Source organism: Rissa tridactyla, chromosome 6, assembly GCF_028500815.1.
Source record: "Rissa tridactyla isolate bRisTri1 chromosome 6, bRisTri1.patW.cur.20221130, whole genome shotgun sequence".
Classification (NCBI taxonomy): domain Eukaryota; kingdom Metazoa; phylum Chordata; class Aves; order Charadriiformes; family Laridae; genus Rissa; species Rissa tridactyla.
The window spans coordinates 70,122,862-70,146,099 of record NC_071471.1 but is presented as its reverse complement, the minus strand read 5'-3'; the positions used below and the strand labels follow the sequence as shown (position 1 = coordinate 70,146,099).

At 42.6% G+C, this 23,238-nt stretch overlaps 1 protein-coding gene across 1 annotated transcript in view; it reads left to right on the top strand.

The window, feature by feature from the left end:
- Positions 1–23,238, top strand: part of ADAM12 (ADAM metallopeptidase domain 12) — a 189,906-nt gene that overhangs the window by 151,746 nt on the left and 14,922 nt on the right. Inside the window, exons 12-18 of the mRNA XM_054206751.1 lie at positions 3,007–3,184; positions 8,008–8,097; positions 10,041–10,236; positions 17,716–17,824; positions 17,931–18,129; positions 20,608–20,685; positions 23,100–23,208. Coding sequence (XP_054062726.1) covers positions 3,007–3,184; positions 8,008–8,097; positions 10,041–10,236; positions 17,716–17,824; positions 17,931–18,129; positions 20,608–20,685; positions 23,100–23,208 — 959 coding nt within the window. The remainder of the gene's footprint in view (positions 1–3,006; positions 3,185–8,007; positions 8,098–10,040; positions 10,237–17,715; positions 17,825–17,930; positions 18,130–20,607; positions 20,686–23,099; positions 23,209–23,238) is intronic.

Genomic DNA, 23,238 nt, shown 5'->3' with positions numbered 1-23,238 from the left:
CTGTGGAGGTCCCACTACCTTTTCCCACCCAACGGTAGTTCCTCCAGGTGGGGTCTGAAGCCTCTGAACAGGGTAGTGTGCAAGGAAGCTTGCTGCATGTGTTCAGAGGATGAGTTTCTTTCATGTGACCATTAACTTTGTCATTTTTCACAAGCTCCAGATTCACTTAAACATCATGCCTAGTGCTGCTGACATCTGATAGCTATAGCTTCCCTTCCCATCTGCCAGGGATTTCATGCTTCTGATGAAACAGCTTTAAAATTGCAAAGACAGCCAAAATGTAGCCCAAAATCACAATGATCAAATGCTGTGGCTGTTACATGGGATCTTTTTTTGTCAAAAAAATGAGGAATGGTTGTCAGAGTATTACTGTATTAAAGATCAATTATGTTTCCAATGAAATACCAACTGGCATCGATTGATGTGGGATCTTCCCTTGCATGGTGTGGTTCCCCTTCGGTTGCTCTCTGTTTCCACTTGTTGGGTTCGTCTCTGGTTTTGTATTGCTTTATTTTGGGCTTACTTGGTAAAGAAAAAAATATTTTCAGAAAATTTCATCAAATAACATGTGCTGCACTGATGTCAGCTGAGGAAATCGGCGTCAAGAGCAGGAAAAGCCAGAAGATGAATGGATCTCTTAGTTCAAAATAGGAAACAGCTTGAAGTTCCTTTGGGGGGAAACAGAAACCTCATTCATTAACAATGACATTATTTCACCTCTGGTAGAGAGTAAGGATTCTGTTCTCCTGGCGAAAGACAGACACATCTCACATTCATGCAAATGACCCTGAGCATTCACGGATACAAAGGAACAGCCCCAAAATATCGACAGTTTTGACTGGTGGGCTGTCCTCATGATGCGTGTGTGGCTGAGACATATGGCATGGGGAAAAATGCGTTATTTGTGTTCCTGAATTGGTTTCAGTCTGTGCGAGGTACATATGTCTCCCCGTGCCATCTCGGTGGGTATCAAAGCAAATCTGTGTCACTGAAGTGAAGGATCTTGCCTGGATGCCGCACTATTCATTTATTCGTACGTTGAGATGAGGGTCACATCTGATCAAGCACTCGTGTGTTTTGCGCGGTATTTATCACTCAGGTGTATCTGGGTTTCTTGAGTTTTTTCTGGTGTTTGATAGCGGCGTACAGCCATCTACTTGTTCATAGTCACGTACACAAAATTTTGTGGGTTTTTTTTTTTTCCAATCAAGCTAAGAGGAGGACAGGAGTTTGTGGTGTCCTGTTAAGAATACCTCCGATTGCTCAATGTAAAATGGTCAGCAGGAGGTTTCCCAAGTGCCTTTATTTTCTGTTCCATTACCCTGAGTGCCTCCTCTGTTTTCCCTTGGGGCCCAGAGCTGCAGCGAGCAGCCTGACTCCTACCTCTTGCTATTCTGAAATTTCTTTATTTATCTTAGACGCTGTCATTTTGCCTAAACATTGTTATTTTCCAGAAATCAACTTTTTATGTGGACATGCCTGTTAACTTTCTGAAGTCACTTGTCAGTGAATCACAGAACTGTTTAGTTTAACTAGACAAGCCTTATATAGATATATGAAAATTATTTTCTTCTTCAGAGTCATGTTTATGTTCTTTTGCAATGAGCTGGCTGTTTTATTGCAAAAGCATCTGTAAAAGTGGTCATTTTAAATAGGCACAAAATAAATTCTGTTCTGTAAGGTACCTGTAACCTTTCTAGAAGATCCTAACTAACCTCTTTATGTCAGCATAGGAAGCCCTATTGCATTTGTAATTGTCAAACATTTCTTTTTTTTTAATAGAAGTGATCCCTTTCTCATACCTATAGGCATCATCATTCACAAAGCAAGCTTTTCATTTCAGGATATTAGAAACAACAGTAGATTAATCGCAGTCTGAAGTTCAGCAGTGCAGAACTTCCATCTGTTATCTTGCTGGTCTGTAACGATTATGCCCCAATAACATGTGAGCGATACAAGGCATCGAGTGAATGATGTCCAGTCATTATCAGGTTGGCTCCCTGTGCTGCCGTAACGTTGAATTACTGCTGGACCATGTAGCAGCAGTGGTGAACGCACCAAGTCTTCGGGGAGGTGCTGTTTTATGACTGGGTTGTGATACAGATTCAGCGAAACCACGTGCACATCTCAGCGCAGAGGGGACACAGTAGATGTTAGGATGCGACACCGGTGGCCAGATCCAGGTGCTGCTTTGGCTCGTGTCTGTGAGTCAAACTGCAAACATTCATTAGAAAAATGGAATTAAGTCCTCCGACAGGTAAACACAGATTGTCTGGTGATACTTGTATGACACTGGATCTTTTTGCTAACCTTGTCCATGTGTTCTGCAAAAGAAATCAGAGCTCCTGTGTGCCTGCACAACAGGGTCAAATCCTGCTCTCGACAGTGTGAATTCAAATTATGGATATTTTCAGTAGTGTCTTTACAGCCATGATGATTTAAAATAAGAACTGTATTTGCTTGAATCACGCAGTTCCCAAACTGGACTTTGATGAATTGCAGAGGCAGGCTCTTATCAAGTAACTCAGTGGTTTTCTCTATTATTTTTTTCCTGAAAAGAGCAGGAAGTTTGCCGTATTGCAGAGCAAGATGAATGAATTTGCCATTTGAGGCTAAATTTTCCAAGAAGGATTAGGATGTTTTGCAGTCCTGTAAATGCAGGAATCCTCCTTGCAAGGCCAGAGTTTCTTTAGGATCGTGATCAAAATTTGCTCTGTAAGTTATATATGCAAAAGAGGGAGAAAGAGCTCCAAATGTGAACACAGCAGCTACAAATTTAAGTGAAAATGGTGGAAATTCCCTTACTTATAGTCAGGAATTGTAAATGGGTTCCATTTTGCAGTGAATTGCTGGATCTCAATCCTGTGTTGAAGGGCTAAAAAAAAATTAACACAGTCTTCTCGTTTGTGCTCAGATGTGCTAAAAGGTCACCGGTGTGACAGGGGAGAGATGTTTTCATCTGATAAAACTACCTTTTTTTTTTGTCTCCGTGTATTTTTCTCCTAGCTATCCATTTCCCATGGTATTCAGTAGCTGCAGTAGAAAGGACCTGGAAAACAGCCTGGAAAAAGGAGTGGGAATGTGTCTGTTTAACTTGCCTGAGGTCAAGGAGTCCTTCGGTGGCCAGAAGTGTGGGAACGGCTACGTGGAAGATGGAGAGGAGTGCGACTGCGGGGAGCCTGATGTAAGGCACCACCTGAGAATCACTGCTCACCTCCCGTCTGCAGGTTTTTAGCAGCAGAGGCGGATCAGAATTGCTCTGGCATGTCTAACGCTATTCGGTGTAAATCAAAACTCTTCCTTCTCTGCTTCTACCTTATCAGCTTAGAACTCAGTCCTCAGGCACGCGGGGAGTTTCCACTCAACTTGCATTTGAGTTGCTACAGTTCAGGCAGGGCTTTAGTTAAGAATGTTCGTGCTTCACCATTAGAGAGCAAACTCTCTCATGGCTTGTCCAACAGGTTGGCCATGACTAACTCTCATGGTCCTAACAACAGAAATTCCTTTAAGTGCTAGCTAATGAGATAAACTCAAAACAAACGTGTTAACATTGCTCAAATTTCTCAAGATGCCATGCACTAATTGAAGGGGTTTTTCTATAAATAAGAAGCCAGTCATATATTAATACAAATATAAATATTTATGTACATATTAATATTGCCTAGGTACTTTCTCATTGTAGCCAGCTTCAGATTTTAGGTGCAAGACCTTCCCCTCCTTCACTATGAGAATTTTCTTTGCCACTAACCAATTACCTTACTAACAGAAATTGCCTTTACTGCCTCCCAGAAAGATTGCTGCTACTTCAAAGATCGTTCCATCTGGTTTAGTGAGTGTGTCAGAGGAGTGCTCAGATCAGGAGGAGATAGGCAAAACCTGGGGCTCAAATAATATCTGAGCCGACATCCTTATCCCTTTGGCTTCCCATGCTCATTGGCTGTATTGAACTTCTCTCAGATTATCTGAATTAAATAGATCAGCAGATGAGGGATTTGTTTCCTGTGATAAATATGGTTCTACAGACAAAATAGATCGGGGCAGTTAAAACAGCAAGATATTGCTGTATCCTGTCTATACAGTGTATTGGATTTACACAAGCCATAAGGATTTCCTGACAGTTCACTCATTCTTCAGGGTAACAAGGTTGGAGGAAGCAGGCTTATCTTCTTGTTTAAAGTCAATAGACTGCAAGCAGCTTGCAAATGTCTTTCTAACCCAGTTATCTTTCTCATTTTCACTCTTAAATGTTAGCGATACCTTTTCAAGTCAAAGCCAGTATACTGCTATAATCTGAGTGGTACCAGAAAACCCATTAGATTAGTTAATAATTCACTGCCCAGTCATTTGTACCAGCTGAGTTTTGTCAATAGTGTTGCAATACTTTATGGCATGGCAAGCTGTACAATAACAGATGCCGGTTGTATTTTATCAGCGATCAGAATTAAAAGACGGGCAGACGTGGTGCTGAGGGACATGGTTTGGTGGTGGTTTTGGCAGCATTGGGTTGATGACTGGACTCGATGGTCTTAAAGGTCCCTTCCAACTTAGATGATTCTATGATTCTGTGATTCTATTCTATGAAATACTGGTTTGAACATGTAGATGTAGGTGGTTGGTAGGGATATTTCTCCTTTATTCTAAGTAAAATATTAGCCCTGTGTTGAGGTCCGTGCTCACTGACACTCCTTAGCAGTAGGACAGCAATGGGCTCATAAAGGTGGAGAGTCGTGACTGCAGCACGCCTCGCACCCTTCGGACAGCTCTGGAAACGCTTATGCAGTACGGACTGTTTGACCACCTCCATCCACACTATGGTCTCATGTGCACCAGGCGCTGGTCATCTTCTTGAGTGTAACAGATGCCGGCATGCCCACCACCAGGCCAAGAGTGTATGGGCTGACCAAGGACTTCATTTTGGATCATATTACCGAAAATGTCTGACATGCTGCAGTGTCTGTGGAAGGAGAGTTAGAGTAGATTACACACAGAAAGATAGAAGAAGGAAAAAAAACCTAAAAAATATCCTCAGTCCCTGAGAACCGAAAGGTGACAAATGTAGCTAATTTTATAACAGGCTGCAAGGGGGATGAGAAAACTACAAATTGGTAAATCAGAAGTCAGACAAATTACTTCCAAATATAATTAAGAGCTAGTGCCTGAACAGCTGTGACATGCCAGGGACGAGTCAACACAGCTTTTGTGCCAGGAAATCTTGTCTTACAAACCTATCACAGTGCTCCGAAGGACTTAACAAGCGGATGGAAAGGGTTGATGCTGTTATTGCAGCCTGTTAGGAGTTCAGAGAGTCTTTAGACCAAAGCCTTTCACCGACACCTCTTTAGGAGACTAAGCAGCTGTAGGATGAGAGAATATTGCATGCATTAAAAGACACGAAATCCAAACGGGTATAAATCATCCATTTTATGCAGTGGAAGGAGATCCGCTGTGATGTATCCATGAGATGTGTCCTGGGGACTACAAAATTCAGCATATTCATAAACAGCCTGGGAAGAGGAATAGTCTTGAATTTGCTGATGGTATTAGTTAGGATGGTAGAGATGAAAGCTGGCTGTGAAGAACTGCAGAGGAACCTTCTGAGGCAGCTGGACCGGGCATTAAGGTGACAAATGGGATTCAGTGTGGAGTGATGCACATTCCAAACATCACATATAAGATGATGGACTCTGAGCTGACTCTGACCATAGAGGAACAAGACTTCATACTGCAATAAATAGTCTCATGAAAACGTCAGCTCAGTGCTCGAGAGTGGTCTAAAAGGTAAATAGGCTGTTAGAAATTACTCGGGAAGAAATAGGAAAACAAAACAAAGCACCAGTAAGCCTCTATAAATCTGCAGCGTGCCGTGTCTGAAACTGCATGAGCAGGTTTCTCCTACCCCTCCCTGATCTCAGGAAGGATAAAGCAGAATGAAAAAGGTTGAAAGAAAAGCAATAAGGTGGTTCAAAGTTTTGCAGGGGCTCTGACTGGAAAAGAAGAAAGCGAAGGAAGATGTGACAGAAGCGGATAAAACCGTGAGTGAAATGGAAAAAGAGAGTAGGGAGTGATTGCCCCCAACAAGAACTGTGCGAATGAAGTTAGAAAATGGCAGGTTTCAAACAAGCAGAAGGAGCTGCCCCCAGACTGTGTTGATCACTTGCGAGTTCCTTTCCACTCAATGTTAGGGGTGATAAAAATGTCCATGGAGCCAAGGGAAAGCCAGGAGACCAGGAAGGCATCATGTATGTGTGTTCACATTCTTGTCCTTAAGCATTTTCTGCTGGCAGCTGTCAGGGGGCCACAAGGCTAGAAGGGTTATAGGCCGACCCAGTGGGGTCTGTCTTGTGTTCTTAGAAAAGCAGGGTTGAAAACAAGATGTCCTGTCTACAACATCCAACAGCGTGTAGGTGATGCTGCAGTTGCTGTTGCATTTGTCTGAGATGCCTCGATGAGCCCAGGAGACCTACACCAAGAAACCCAACTCCCGTCATTGCTGCGGTTACTAATAATAACAACTAATAATAATAAATTACAACACAGCAGTAATTTTGGGTGGCAGCCTCCAGCCTCCGAAAGCCTTGTGAGCCTTTTCTGTTTGCGTGCCTGCTTGTGTTAAAACCATTCCTGACAATTTAATAGCCCGGGCACAAAAACTATTTACCAAGCTCATTCCCTCCAATGAGTAATAAGTGAGTGAGCAATTGGAAATTTCAGAGGCTGCAGTAACATCATTCAAAGAGCCGTGTCTTTCTCCCAAGCTGTCTGTGGAATGCCGAGGCTGGCCGGTATAGGGCCAGATGATGGGGATATAGGAGCTGACGGTTTCAGAAGTGCCTTAATTGGACTGACTTGCTTTCCTCCCCTCTGCTTTTCTCAGATGGCTACTGAGATGAATTTATAAAATGTGCTTCTGCGCAGAGGAACGTTACTTCTTATATACGGCAGCTGCACAGAAATATTTGCGTAGCCTTCCGGCATGATCAAAAATAGGTGCAGGAGGTTGTTCCACTGCTTCCGAGCAGCACAGTTAACTTTGTATATTCGGGCCAATATTATCTAAGGAAATGGTGGAATGCTGAGAATCATTTTGCTCTTCATTTGTGAGTGCAGTGGTAGCCCAGTCCTCCGGTTAGAAAGCTTCACAAAAGCCAATAAAGCAACAAGAGGCTGTGAACATCATTCTAACCCACTTATTTTTCCTGTGTTCCCTATATTGTTAGTGATCCCTTGTTAAGTCAAACTGACTTAACGCAGCTGAAGAGCAATTTTATCGGCTGCTATTTTTGTTAGAGAGCTGAGATTCCAGCGCAGCTGATGTAACTTGCAGCTTGTGAGCATAATCTTGGAAAAACAAACCCATTATTTTCCGAAGCTTCTTATTAGCTCATTCTATGGAGAATAAAGTTTGCAAAAGCCCACACATGCCACCATCTAATCCGTAAGTGTGAAAGTGGGATGTATCAGTTAGCGAGGATGCAATTCATACTCCTTTTGTTTCTCAGAGCTCTGTTACTGGCATACCCTGCTAAGAGATTACGTGGAATGGTGCCATCAGCTTTCTTCGTGGCAGCCACCAGCCTCCGTGAAATACAGAAGTTTGGTGAGCAACTATCACAAGGCAGAGAGCTGTAGTGGTGGTGCTCGGTAACTGTAACCCAGGGCCTGGATCCTTGCAGGAGGCAATGGCATCATTCCACTGATTTTTGTGGAAATAAACCACAATACTACTGCATCAGGATTGGTATCGGCATACTTGAGTTGTTTGTGATATTTGGGGGTGGATCCACAGCTAGAATAAACCAGCCTTCCTCAATGGCCTCTCTGGTTTTACTACAATTATTGTGCTTGTCGAATCTAAGGACAGACAAGACTGTTTGGATCGAGTTGTGGGATTTCATGCATAATTCATTATTTCATGCCTAGATTTTCTTGGCGGAGCTATAGGCAGCCTCTTGATTTACAGCTCGTTGTGACTGAAAGTTGTCTGCTCTAAATTTATCCTCCCTCTAGGAATGTACGAACCCGTGCTGCAACGCAACCACCTGTGCTTTGAAAGCGGGAGCGGTGTGCGCGCATGGACTTTGCTGCGAAGGCTGCCAGGTGAACCAACGGAGACGTTTCTTACCGGTGTGGGGTGGGCGGAATTCCACGGTCTTCCCAACCGCCGAGCAGTAAGCATGGAGGCAGAACAAGCAAATTGGTATCATTAAGCATTAAGACGCTTGCCTTTCACGTAAGCGATTCCAAAAATTCTGAAACCGCAACATTCATGGAAGGAGCAGATCAATGGACTTTTTAAATGGTGTCTGCGCTGTTTGTCCCCATTTCATTTGCTCATGCAAAACCTCTTCTCTTTTCATTAACTTTTGTATGCTTTGATTTTTTTTTCACGCTTATGTGGATGTTGTGCTCTGGCAAGCACTCATTAAATGCTGGACCCTCTTTTTGTGGGAAGACTCTTAAAATATTAATTCTGTCAACAGCATATGTATTTTTAATGGCAGATCATCAGCTCTTGTGGACTCCTAACATACTATAAAAAGCCAACTTGCCACAGGCATTTACCTTCTTGAATTCTCAGACCATCTCTTGCATATGGGCTAATAAAGCATTCAGCAAGTTTCCATTGTGTCTGTGGCAGCCATCTGCCTAAAAGCTCAGTAGCAGCGAGCTATCAAAACAGCTAGCAAATGCTTTTTAGCAAAATCAGTCTTTGTGTCTTTTTGCTTTTTACGAAAGGCGCTGTGTGGTGATGCAGTTAAAATTCAGTGCTGCTCCCGGAGCACACCCATCCTTTGCGGTTGCTGTTGATAAGTGAATGCTCAGATTGGCACATTCTGCCATTGCCTACTAGCTGCCTTCAGTGCTGAAAAAATGTAGTTACCCAGGAAATCAGGACAGGACAGGAACAGTTACATGACCTAGTTGTATAATTAAGTTGAAGAAGATCTTGATGCCCGTGACAGGGCGATGTTTCCTGGAGGAAATGCCGCTCCATCCCAGGAAGCTGTCAGGCAAATGAATTCGGAGTCAGGTGGGCTGGTGGCTTCATGAGCCGTAACATGGGAAGGGAGGTCATCCTTCCCCTCCCTGGTGAGGAGACATCTGGAGTACTGTGTCCAGTTCTGGGCTCCCTGGTTCAAGAAGGACAGGGAACTGCTGGAGAGGGGACACCAAAGGGCTACCAGGATGATGAGGGGACTGGAACACCTCTCTGATGAAGAAAGGCTGAGGGACTTGGGTCTCTTCAGTCTGGAAAAAAGACGACTGAGGGGGGATCTTATCAACAGTTATAAATACTGAAAGGGTGGGTGTCAGGAGGATGGGGCCAGGCTCTTTTCAGTCGCCCGGCGACAGGACAAGAGATAATGGGCACAAGCTTGAGCATAGGAAGTTCCATCTAAACATGAGGAGGAACTTCTTTGCTGTGAGGGTGGCAGAGCCCTGGCACAGGCTGCCCAGAGAGGTGGTGGAGTCTCCGTCTCTGGAGACATTCCAAACCCGCCTGGACGCGTTCCTGTGCCACCTGCTCTGGGTGACCCTGCTCTGGCAGGGGGTTGGACGGGATGATCTCCAGAGGTCCCTTCCAACCCCTGCCAGTCTGTGATTCTGTGATACCACATAACTTAGTGTTATGTGATCAGCTGACTGCCCTGGTCGCTGCTGCGTTGTTAAGGCCACGTGGATGAAAGGGTTTCTGGTCTGACTTTTGGTCAGTGCTAGAGAGCATCCTTTGCCGGAGGCACTCTGAAAACTTTGGTTCGTATTTGAAAACCAATAAAAGGTTGGGTTTACCTTCTGACCTGAGCCACGTGAGCGATGTTTGCAGCTGCAGCTTCAGTTTGGGCCTCCTTCCTGCCAAACCCTTCCCAACCTGTGTCACATAAATGTATTTAAGAGCTGCGTAATCCTTATACTGTCCTCTGCGGTCAGTTGGTGCAGAGCCGGTGGAAAAAGTTGTTCATGTGCTGCATGGGTTGTACCACTGCAAACCTCTGATTGATTGGAATTACAGCAGTTAAGGGGTTTTGTTTGTTTTGCAGTTAAAGCCGGCCGGGATTTCTTGCAGAGAGTCAAGTAATTCCTGCGATCTGCCCGAGTTTTGCACGGGAGCCGGCCCTCACTGCCCAGCGAACGTGTACCTGCACGACGGGCACGCGTGCCACGGGGTGGACGGCTATTGCTACAACGGCATATGCCAGACCCACGAGCAGCAGTGTATCACCCTCTGGGGCCAAGGTGAGCCTGAGAACCAGGAGATCTGGTTTTATGAGAGACTCGGGAAAAAAGAAAAAAAAAAAAAGTGTGTGATTATGGATGGGTTTGGAGGAATTTTATACAGTACCAATCTGTACCTATTCTTTTCAGAAATAGGGGAACTGAATAATGAGGGAATCATTTCGTGATTCATTTTATCCTTGATTTGCTGTCGTGTTCGTTTCTTGCAGCAGGAGGTAGAGAGCAACAGTAACTAGGCTCATTCTGCAACACTGCTGCAAATGGCTGGGTGAACTTAGACAAATCATCTAATGCTGACTTTGAAACGGCCTTAGGTCATCCCACCCAGCGCCAAATGCTCTTGAAAGGTTAAAATCACATCCCTTTTTAGACTGGTATTTAAGCTTCCTTCTGCGCTCTAAATTGCTCATCTGCAAAACATATATGTCTGTCTACATCCCAAAACAGGTCTCAGTATTTGAATTAACGTAGAATTCTTGTATTATTGTGTGTATTTTATTAATTGGTTCTACGCTGTAAACCTGCCTCCTGACAGTACTCTTAGCAGAGTACACACCGAAGCAGAAAGTGATTTTATTCTGCCTTGGGAATTTACTTACTTTTAGCAAAAATCTAATAGCATGAGTTCTTGGGTTATCCGAAACATGATATCCCAGGAAAGCATTCACCTTTCTGTAATGTCCTGTGGCCCTTCCACTGGAATACAAGTGCTAACTCAGCATTTTGCTGTTGCCTCCTGCATCGCTGGCGACAAGTCGTGTCTCCTTCAGCATCTCACTTACCCCTTCTCTCAAATGGGAATACCACTTTTACCTCTCCTGAAGAGAAGCATTATTTAGAGCTAGATTTAATTATTTCTTTTAAACTAATTTTTTCCATCTCCCTTACTCTCTTTCAATTCACTATCTCTCTGCCTTCGACTCTGTTCCAAAACTTAGGTATAAATATAATAACACACAGATGTTTCCCTTGGTCAAAACCCTCATCAGAAGTCTATTGAAGGATTTATCTGTTATCTTCACAGGGACTCAGACCATTCGCAATTTTTCTTTTAAAGAGCATTAAAGCATCTGAAGAAATAATGCCACTGATGCAGACAGCAGGTTAGATTGGTCGTGTGGGTATAAGAACACGTTAGAGGAGTTCCAGTTCAAAATTAAACTCCCCACGTGGAACAAACCACGTACCTGATATACTCCTCCAAATCCCACTCGCGTCGTAGAGCTCATATGAGCTCATATAGCCACGTACAATTATAGCCTCCAGTCTTAGTCATACTGGGATTTTCAGTCCCCTGGATACAGAAACATTTTCTCTTGTATAAAGCAAAATCTCCTTATGAACCAGTTTCCCATGCCATGGAAAGTTACTCGGTCGGACTGTTAATAATTTCAGTCGCTGAGAAAAATTCAGCTAAAGGTCAGGGAGCTGAATTGCTGCAGCTCCCTTGCCAAGTCTGTTTCCCAACACAGCACATCCTCCAACACCCCCCCCCACCCCCTCCCCAGGCTTCCCTAATTCTTTCTTGTCTTCCTTCTTGGGACTATTCAATATGGGCACTGCTGTGGCTGGAGTCTCCAGTGGTCAAGGCCATGGGGGTCTGCTTATGAGAAAGATGACTTTGTTAAGAACGGAGCACAAACAGACTTTAACTGGAATACTCTTATTTGTCTTGGGAATAGCCAGGGATAAAGATTTTGAAAGGGAGGATGGGACATTACAAAACCTGAACTGAAAGGCTTGATTCTGATCACATTCTTGGAAATATGAATTAGAAATAATGCCAGTAAAGTAAACCTTCAAACAGTTTAGTACATATGGTTCAAGTGAAAACCAAGGCCTATATTCTGGATTTAAAGACTAGGGATGTGAATATCCACCACTTGATGACATCTGGTTGGAGTATGAGCTGGCAGACGCAGGGTGGCATGGGAAGAAGGCTAGCTGGGAAAAATAGTTGGGAAAATATCATGGGACAGATGGAAGAACTTTCCTTCCAACTTAGCTTGTAGCAAAAAGAGAGACTTGACATTCTAAGATGTTGTCTCTGGACATTGTATCAAAAAGATACATTTGAACCTTTTACCAGATTGTTGTAATTGATTAAAATTGTTTTCAGCAACTGCGAGTGTTGGAGTGGAGGGGGGTTTTAAAAGAAAACTCAATACCATAATGAGAAAACAGATCATAGTTAACTTACGTTAATTCCTCTTTTCTTGTTGCCGGTAGGAGAAAGACATGCAGAACAAAATACAATAACTTTCTTAAAATAATGTTCAGTATATCGAATTCCTTATCAATGTCTTCTCTTATATATCTTCCTTTATTCGTCAGGTTACGGATGTCCAGTAGCCCAATGATAAACATCAATCTTAATATTTTTAGATCTAGTTAAAGAAAAATGATGAGCACTGTCAGAGCTTGTTAACATTAGGTTGAGCAATAGGAACCTGTTTCCAGAAAGAGGTACTTGCATTTCCTTGGGGGGGTCTTTTTGTCGCTTTCAACAAATAAATTCAAATCAAACGGAGGAATACTTTTTGCTATTCCCTATCTCCAACAGCGTGGAAAGCTTGGAGTGAAAGAGGGGAGGAGCACATAGGGACAGTCTCTGAAAATAGCCATAAATTCCTCTTAAAGACCAAGTTCATTCCAGTCTGCTCACAGAACACGTAAAATTCTCTACTCTCTCTCTCACCTTAATTCATGTCCTTTTTATCCTTAAGCAGCAACATGCGTGAATTGCTTGTGACCTTTTTTGTTTCGTGTTCAAAAATATCAAATTGCACTGATGTGACCTATTGATAGTGGTGTGACTGAAAGACACATCGATAGTAATGCAGCTGTGCAATGTCTGGTACTCTACTGGCATTTTCCGGGAGCAGCTAGATACACAGATAAAGCTATTTAAAAGAGAGAAATTATTGATTACCAGGGAGTAGAAGATTCTCAGCTTTAGCCTCATGGCTTTTTCTACACTGATGAGAAAATGACTCTTTAGGGAGAAGGAAAGGAGATGTTTGTCAGTGTGTTTTCCTTCCTTTCCCTGAGAGGGCCAAAAGCAGTGATTTGGGGGAGCCAGTGGCAGGCATTGACTTAATAATTAGAACATACTTAAATTAGTTGCATAGACATGGCCGTTTGTTTAAGCATGAACAGTCTTAATTTTAATGTCAATATTTGTTACAAAGGCCTGTCACTGGTGTAAGAGCTTTGCGTTTTTTTTCCAGGTCCAACCCTATAGGCAAAATAGATGGGCTTCCCCATCTAAGTTAGCCGACTAAACCAGTGCTAAGTGCTTTTTTTTTTTTTTGAAAAATACTAGTTTATCCAAGCACTGTAAAGATTTGAATTCAGTAAAAGCAAAATATTTTGATGATCACAGCTTTATGGCCAGGCCTTTTCTCTTGGAGATGTGAAAGGCATTCAGCCATATTCACGGAGCTAGTGAGATGCAAAAAATGCATCTCGTAAACGCAACAAATAACAGCTCAACCCCATCTCAGTCTTGCACGGACCTAACAACAGGGATCACCGAGATGAAGAGAGAGGCCAAGGGGAGCTCGCGGAAAGTTTGCTTTGCATCATCAGCGCGGTAAAACAAACTTAATGAGATATAAAATCTGGGTGCAAATCACGTGACAGAGAACAGTAGTTCTATGCTTGCATGAATTTATACAGTTGTTCGTGGTGCTTGTCGCTATGCTCCGAGCAACAGAACTCCCGCCTTTTGCTCAGAGGGGTTCCTTTTCCACCTCCGCGCCCATAAACACTGTATGTATTTTTTGTTAAAGCAGGTCTTGAGCCAGCGTTGGGGCCGGGGTTAAGTCCCGTTCGCGCTGTGCGGGGGGCGTTGCCCTGCGCTGGGAATCAGCACCATGGTCAGAAGCCCCGCCTCTCCCGCGGGACGCCCGCGCCGTGCGCTCTCCTGGCCCCGGCTCTTGCGCCGGTCCGAACCCGCGCGGCGGTTCTGGAGCGCTTCCAAAAGCACGGAACCTCTCTCTCTCTCTCTCTTTTTTTTTTTTTTTTTTTGGCAGCCGTATAGGGAGAGAAGTAGGCTCATCAATATACACGTTTGGAGGGGGGGGGGGGGGGGGGAAGAAGTCTCCAGGCTGACAACTGCAGTGGTGAGCTTTGACCTTCCGCAGTTTCAAGTGGCTGATTTAATCCCTTGAATAAGGCTTGGCGTGGAAAGGCTGACAGGACCTTAATTACGGGGTCACGATACTGTAATTATCAATAGCAAAGTGAAATAAACTCTGCTCATCCAGCTCAAAGCACTTAATAACCTCTGGAAATCCCTCACAAACCATTTTGCTTTTGCCTGTAGAGGTTGCGAAATAGAGAAAGACAGGACTTGCTGCTTCAGTTTATACAGTGCAATCATGATAAATGGGTTTCCTCCAGAAACACAACATTACAATTCTCTTCCTTAAGCATCCTCTGAAAACCTCCTTTTAACTTGGTAGCTCCATCTGTTCAGCTTCCTACCCTCTGATGTTTTCATCTATAAAAAAGTCCAAATATTGTGAGAAACCAGTCAGGAGAGGGAGCAGCCATCTAAATCCCAAGCAACAACATGTTTTGGTTTGATACCAAAGACAGAAATTGAAGCTAGATTTTGATTTCCAAGCTGCAGATGATCATTGGGTACCAGGTGTTTTCATACACAGACTGCTCCGAGCCTGGCAGGGGAGCATTTTTTTGTACTCCATGAGATCTGTTTTCTTGTCAAGTATTATTGGTTGGAGTTAAAGCTCACTGTCTGAGCCCTGCAAGGATGCTGCAGATGTGTTCTTCTTCCTGCAGGCTGCTTTCCATCATGTGTAGCACACTTGACTTCTACATTCAAAAAAACCAATCAAGCAAAAAGGTTTCACCAGCTGAAAGGGGAAGACAAATACCTTAAAATCTTAGTATTTCAGGGAGCCCTTTCTCTTTTTAACACCATTTCTGTAACAAGTCTTTCTTAGGTCACTTGCAGTCACAGCGCAGGATGTGAGCATTCATTTTGCTTTTGGCGGCTTTTGGAGCCACACACCACTCTGGGGAAAGTGTGTCTGAGCTCTGGGCTGCTGCTGACACATCTCCAAGGAAGCCTCCAGTCATTGCGATGATACACCATTGCCTGAACTGGTTGGGGCAAGAGGCTCCCGGCCAAGAAAAAACGAGACCCAGAGCAGTCGCATATGATCGTGGTAGATGGCTGGGGGGTTATTCCTTTGGCGAGGTAGGTCTGAGCAAGTCAGCCTTTGCAGATGTGGGAGAAAAAACAGTTTTACTTGGCCTCTTGCTTACAGCGTGTTTTTTTCCTTCCCTCCCCTTCCCTTCTGAAGCTGGCATAGTATATGCACATGTTAATGTTTGTATCAAGCTGAATAGCTAATGTGCCTGCCCTGGAAAGACGAGGAGGAATCTACATGCTGAAAATGGAAATTTTACTTTTGCTTTTTGCACAGTGCCTTGTCTGGATGCTTTTGTTGATTTTTTGATTATTGCTTGTGGTTTAATGAAAAGAAGCGAAAGAATCCTGTGTGAGTCCCTTTTAATAGTTCCAGATTTGAGAAATATTCTGAACTCAGCAAGCTTGATCGTAATCTTCCAAAGAATTTCAAGCTCTTGTCCTGCTCCCCAGGGAAGCAGCAGCTCACATTCTGTTCCTTCTGTGCCTTTCTTTCTGGGTTTTCTAGTTTCAGTATGTAAAAATGTTAGAAGGAGAAGAGGGTGCCATCTTAAGCCTCTCCAAGTTTTAATATTTTGTCCTTAATAGCATTAGATTGCTGTTCAGCAGTATATAGTATTAGTCAAGCTTCTGACTGTGAAATGCAGATAATTAATTGAGGCTTTAATCTCTGAGTTATTAGTGAAAAGATCCACATTAATTGGAAGTTTTAGAATCATATTTGTATTTTCGTCTCCAGGAATGTGACCCCTTTTTAAAAAAAACCTTCTTCTTCTTTGAAGGCTTTCTAATGGAATCTTCAGGATGGTTTAAATAAATGATATGTTTTACCCACAGTTAGAGGCATACGCACTTGGAAGTGGCTCAAAACATTTGAAAAAAAATATAACATTAACTCAGATATTCTGTCTCTGTTAAAGATCAGGGAACACTGCAGAAATTATATATTCTCAGCCTTTAGGCTATCACATCATTTGTTGCCAGTTCTTTTTGTTTGAGTTTGGCTGATCTATCAAAAGTACAAAAATGCATCTAGCAGATATCTGTTAAGAGTTTTAGCCAGTCTATCTCCTCACCACCTTGTCTCCTCAAAGCAAGTCTGCCTGTTGAAGTACTTGAAATGGTGGCAGTGACTTGATTGTGCTATTAATTGTCTTCATGGGAAGAAAATATGGGGTAGTAAAGAGCCCTAGCAAAGGGCCTTTTAATTTTGCAAGGACCAACAATTATTGGCTGGAAATAAAAGCCACACTTTGAAATGGAACAAAGGGATTAAATTCTAATACAGGGACTAATTCATTGTTGCACAAGTCAAATGAGGGAAGTAGATCTTCCACCTCGTAGACGTTTCAGGTGAACGCATGTATCTTCCCTAGAAGATATTCAGTACTATTTTCAGAACTATTTTCTAGGGGAAAATGGACAGGAGCTTGTCTGTATAAGACATTAGAATCGATGTTCTAATAGTACCTTTTAACTTCTAAAATGTAGGGATGAGTAATCTGTCTGCACAAACATTTCCAGTACTACTCCCATCTGGGAAGTTCCTTTGCCGTTAGGATATGTCTCCTTCATAAAATCCTAGAGTAGATAAGAACCAGATGCTGCCTGTCTTCCCAGATTCCAACTTCTACCACCATGGTAGAAACAACCCTTCTTTCAAGTCGGTCTTTCCTCTCAGGAGTGGATTTGCTGAGGATTAGGGTGGGGATGGGTTCCCTTCCTCTCCTCAGTACATTAGCTTCCGCAAACAGCAGTGGATTCTCCTTGCCACGGCATGTTGTCGTGTTTTTACAGTCATATAGCACCCTGGTTTGCAACTGGATTTTTTCTGGTTTCTTGTTCTTCTGAATTGCACTTAAAAAGGCCTTTCTTGAAAAGTATTTTCTCTGGCTTCAGCTCCTGGGCTCTCACTAGCATAATGTGGACTCCTGTAAAAAGAAGGGAGTTAACTTACCAGCTGGCCTTTGTCTTTCTTCACCAAACTGGATTTGGCATTTGTTAAAAGTTTTTGCGTCCTAGGAGGATTCACAAGAGGGATATCATCTAGAGGAATTCTAAAAGAGAATGAGTTCTGCTTTGTCTATTGCTCAGCATTGCCAAGAGAGACAAATAACAGTGGGAAACCCGCACATCCAGGCTCTTCGATTAGCATGCTGATCCAGCACTCCTGTTTTGTTGTGCTTCATCGCTATGCAGAGCGCATCTTACCTTCCCCCAAAGCATCAGCGGAGCTCAAAGAAAATTATTGAAAACACCTTGTATGAGATGAAAGTTCTGATTAGGTTTTGTTTCAGGTGCGAAACCTGCTCCTGGGATCTGCTTTGAGAGAGTCAATTCTGCAGGAGATCCGTACGGCAACTGTGGCAAAGACTCCAAGAGCTCCTTTGCTAAATGCGAACCCAGGTAGGGTCTCCCCCTACAAACACAGGACCAGATGTACGGTGGTGGGAGAGGGCTTATAACATCTAAAATTATTTAATTAATCTTTGGTTCTCTTTATTTCCTTCAGAGATGCTAAATGTGGCAAAATTCAGTGTCAAGGAGGAGCAAATCGACCCGTAATTGGTACCAATGCTGTTTCCATAGAAACTAATATCCCACTTCAGGAAGGTGGCAAGATTCTGTGTCGTGGTACCCACGTGTATTTGGGGGATGATATGCCCGACCCTGGGCTCGTGCTGTCGGGAACCAAGTGTGAAGATGGAAAAGTAAGGTTCTGAAATACTCCCAAACGAGGAGAACATCACTGTTCTCATGTTGCCAAGTATTTAGTACTAAACTGACCGGGTTTTGCTTTGGGATATTTTTTTTTTTTTTCCATAAAAGAATTGTTTCTCATGCTCACACTGAGTCAGATTTTTACTCCCTTCCTTTGTTGGCCAGTATTCTGGGTTTCAGATTTGCAGATGCAATAAAAGTTGCTTAAGTTTATTACTGATTTTTTGAGGGCAGTCCCAAGTATCTGTCCATGTTAGAGGTTTTCTGCAAATAAGTACAGCAGAATACCTTACAGGATGGTGAATGAGTTTCTGAGGAGTTCAATGTATTCGCTTTCCCAGTGTCTATGGCATTACAAAACTGTCATTAACGTCACTTTAGGTTTCAAAATGTGTTATATCTGCTGATTATGGCTCCCCCTCCTCTTTTTTTTTCTTGCGGGAAAAGCTATCTCTGTATATGCTACTAGAAAAATAGAAACCCATTGATGTTCAGCCACCAAAACTGATTTTTGCAATTGTATTTTGCAAACTTTGTGAATTATCCGGTGTGAATGTAGTCCAGATTTCCTATGGCTGTCCCATTCTTAGGTTTTCTTTCGTGAGAAAAAGACGGGAGAAAGGTGGGAGAGAGACATGAGTTTACAGGGGGGAGCAATGGAAAAGACTCCAAGAACTATTGAAATGAAGAAGGTTTCCACACCCTCAGTGGATTACTTGCAATAAGGAAGAAAAAAAAAAAAGTGCTTTGATAATTTGTGGCACATTCAAATAAGCCTCTGAATTTCTGAATGCTTTTGAGTTATGTGGGATTATCGCACTGCACTGGGAACGGGTTTAAAATACGTCCCTAGTGAAACTGCAGCTCTGTTACAGGAAAACAAGCCTTGCAACATTTCTAAGTCAATCTGTTATAAAATGTCTTTTCAAAGAAAATTCGACGCTGAGAAAGCACCCCATTATGTTTTACTAATGAGTATTTAATCTTTCTAATCTATCTAATCATACACATACACACTATAGAATACACAGGCTAATACTTATGAAATTGTATGTTTTACTTTGAGGACATTAGTGCATTTGTATTATGGATTAAGAATATGAATTTAAATATTCTTGAGTTTTCTAAGCTGAAGACACGCAATTTGAAACGCAGCCATTTTAATGTGATCAAAATTCTGTGAGCTACTGCACTATGAATATTTGAATTGTGAATACTGCTGTAATCAGACCATATTCTCTACATGCGTGCATGTTGATGCCAATTCACTCTAATTTCCTTCCCATTTTTCCTTCTCCCCAGGGGATAAGTGCCCTGATTAAGCATCCCTGTCGTCTCCTTCAACACTGTTCCCTGCTTAATGCTAATTATTGTGACGGACTTTTAGTACTACTGAACTGAACTGCAGTTAAACATGAGCAAAATTGTGCAGTGATTTTTTTTCTTTTTTCTTTTTTTGGTCAACATGGCATAGTAACAGTTATTCCAGTCTTAATATCTTCTTTTTCTCAATTTTGAGTTGGATAAATTCTCATTGCATCTTCATCAGTCATTTGATTGTTTGATGGTGTTATTAGATGGTACTGATCTTGCTTTGCCTCAATTTTCAGCTATATTGGCACAGTAAAGCTTACCTGTAATGTCTGGGAAACAAAAAAAATTGAATTTTATTACTTCGCGTATGCCATTTGTTTACGTCCATTTCCTATAAGATTATTATTGTTACACTTTAAATATGGTTGGTTTATAATTGACACCCAAAAAGATGTTTAGCTTGGGAAAACTCCTAGAAAGGTCTCAGTTTTGCTGAAGAACAATGATGAGCCCGTATATATCAGTGCCCTCAGCTAAATATTCGGGCTGTCCTGGGTTCAAGTTCTTTACTAGCACAAACAAGTATTGCACTATTGATATAAACAGTTACGCTCATTTACACCATGAGGGGACCTGAAACTTGCCTTGAGGAACCATCTGCTGCCGTGAAGACATGAATGCAGCCAGATCAGGTACACGAAAGAACCTTGCTCAATGCATTCCTGGTCCTGAAAAAATGCAAAATGCATTTTTTTTTAAATTGGCTTTAAAAAATCCCAGAGCCCCAGCAGCTCACCACGAGTTCCACTTCAGTGAAACTCTTGAGTGTTTCTTTACACAAGCTCAGCACATCAACCCAATACGAACTATGTCTGAAATTCAGCGTTGGCCAGGATGCCGATCGAGAGCAGCATTCGGCTTCCGCAGAGCTGGACCTACTTACAAAGGTGTAAGAAGACGACAACCCCTAATTCTGGTGTCCTTATCTTTCTGTCAATGTAACGCCAGCAATGCAGCGCGCGTATTGGGAAATCTTGCACTGCTAAAAGCACCGTTGATGGATGAGGAGATGTAGGGAGCTGGAGAGGGACGTGATGCCGTGTGAGCGCCAGCAGTTCTGTCCCTATTAAAACTCCTTTTCTCTTATTTTGCAGATTTGCCTTAATCGCCGGTGCCAGAATACGAGTGTTTTTGGTGTACATAAATGTGCAACAAAGTGCCATGGACGTGGAGTAAGCATTATAGGAACACTTTTTTACCATCAGACAATAAACACTAGACAAGAAATCATTTTATGTAATAGCTTTGGGATCTATGATTGTTTGGAATATATCAGTCCGTCACTGCAATACGTTTTTGTTATGTATTCCCATTTTCAGTGTCCCTCATTTGAACTGCAAGCGATGAAATTATTTTTCTTTAACAAAGAAATATTTATCAGGTAGTAATTATCTTGTTCTTAATTAACAATCTGTGATAAAAAGGAATTTTGTCTTCTTCAAAGCAGTTTTAAGCCTAACCTTCCTTCATGAAGAATTCCCATTAACAGCTAAAAAATACAGTTTTTATGTGGATACAGAGAAGTTAAAATATGCATTCAAATTGAGATTCAAATGGAATAGCACTTCCAAAATTACTAAAATAAAGTAAGACCATATCGCTGAGTTTCATGGTATGAAAGTGGTGCAGGATGCAAAAGTGATGATATCAGTTAATAGTATCAGTGTTCTGAAACCTAGTTTATATTATGAAAATGGTAATTATGTCAAGCTATGCCTTATTACCCTTGATTGGCTGATGAGCTGTTTGTTTCTGTGAAAAGCTGTGGCAACCACATTGGAAGAGGCATAGGAAATTCTCTGTCCTCTCCTGAGAAGGGATTTTAATTTGATTCAACTTATTTTATCATCCCACATTTGAAAAACTGTGCAGTGTTGATGGTGCTGCATGTTGGCGTTGTGCTGGAATGAGCATCAGCTTGGGCTGGCATCTTTATGTCCGTACGAGGGAGAACCTCCGGTGACTCCTAAGTAGCAAAAGAATGACCTTGTGGAATTACGGATGGGAACTCCTGTAGAGCTTTAATTTAAGAAATAATGCTTAACAAATGATATTTTTAGTTATCTTGCTGTCTCTGAAAAGTAAATCTTTTTTTTTTTTCTTTTTGCATTTTACATGACCATAACCAGTGAACGATATTTTAAGACTCTGCGGACACAGCCAGTATAGTCTTTCTGAAAGCCTGCTGGCTGACCTTGCCAGAAAAATGCATATTTGCAGCCTCCTGTGAACTACCTAGTGTCTTACTCAGAAACCCATTTATTAATCTGTTGTGTGGTTTCTCCGTGGTGGTGGTAGATCAGTGTTAGCACAGAATTAAGGACCATATTGACCACTATCCCTAAGCTCAAAAAGTTTCCTTAAAAATCATTTTGAGCATCTACGTGTGACTGTCCCAATTTTGTCCTCTGCGACAAATTTTTACACCCGTTCAGTTCATGTATTCTGTCGATACAGCATGGAGCTTTGGCCTCTGCATTAGTCACATGGCCACTACTTGGGTGGCAGCAAAAGGAAATAAAAAGCGGCCCTTCTTTTGGTGGGTGTTTGGGACTGTGGGACCTCCTGAGGAAAACGGCGTGAGTCTACCGGCTCCTTCTGCTCTGTGCAGTGGGAACAGACTGATGTTAATGATGGCAATGGCTTCAAACTAGAAGAGGGGAGATTTAGATTAGGTATCAGGAGGAAATTTTTCACTCTGAGGGTGGTGAGCCCCTGGCCCAGGTTGCCCAGAGCAGCTGTGGCTGCCCCGTCCCTGGAGGGGTTCAAGGCCAGGTTGGACGGGGCTTGGAGCAACCTGGTCTGGTGGGAGGTGTCCCTGCCCAGGGCAGGGGGTGGAACTAGATGATATTTAAGGTCCCATCCAACCCAAACCATTCTATGATTATATGATTCTGTGAGAGCTCTTTGGAGCTCTCTTATTCTGCAGAGAGCATTTGGTAAATCAGGTCTTGCTAGTTGTTGCTTAACCCAGATTAAAACCACTGAGGACTGTATCCATATAGAAAATGAAGGTGCGATATCAAAGGGAGGTTTCCCTGAGCCCTGATTTCAGTTTCACATGTTCTTCCAGCAACTGGTCCATCTTAGAGCTGGGGGAACTGAGCAGTGGTAAAATCAGCATGCAGCGTAGTGCCATCCTTGATGGATAGGAGTGTTCAAGTGGGCTGACAAAGCTTTACAGCATTAACAGCGTAGAGAGACTCTTATTCGTACAAAGGCAGAAAGAACAGAAGTTAGAAAGCAGATAACGTTGCTCCTGGAGGCAAAGAGCGAATAAGACTTAAGAGGTGTGTGATTATCCTTATATTATTGAAGTTGTCAGCTGGTGCAACTCAAAACAATTACCTGCCAAATAAATAATGCTTTTTTAGGTTCCCTGTTACTCCATGGTGTCTTGCATTCAGAGTCGCTGTATGCCCTCTTAGTTATGCCAGCAGAGAGATACCAGTACATCTCTTTCCTTCTATAAGTTTTATTTCTTTCAGATGGGTCACTATCTGATTAGGGGGCCTTATCAGCCAGTGCTGCTCTCCGATGTATAGGGTAATCTTTTTCATGTTCAGTCATTTGTCTTGTTTTGCAGGTCTGCAACAATAAAAAGAACTGTCACTGCGAGGCTGACTGGGCCCCCCCCTACTGTGACAAGCCCGGGTTTGGTGGCAGCATTGACAGCGGACCAATTAGGCAAGCAGGTTAGTAGTGATTCATGCTTTACCTGTTGT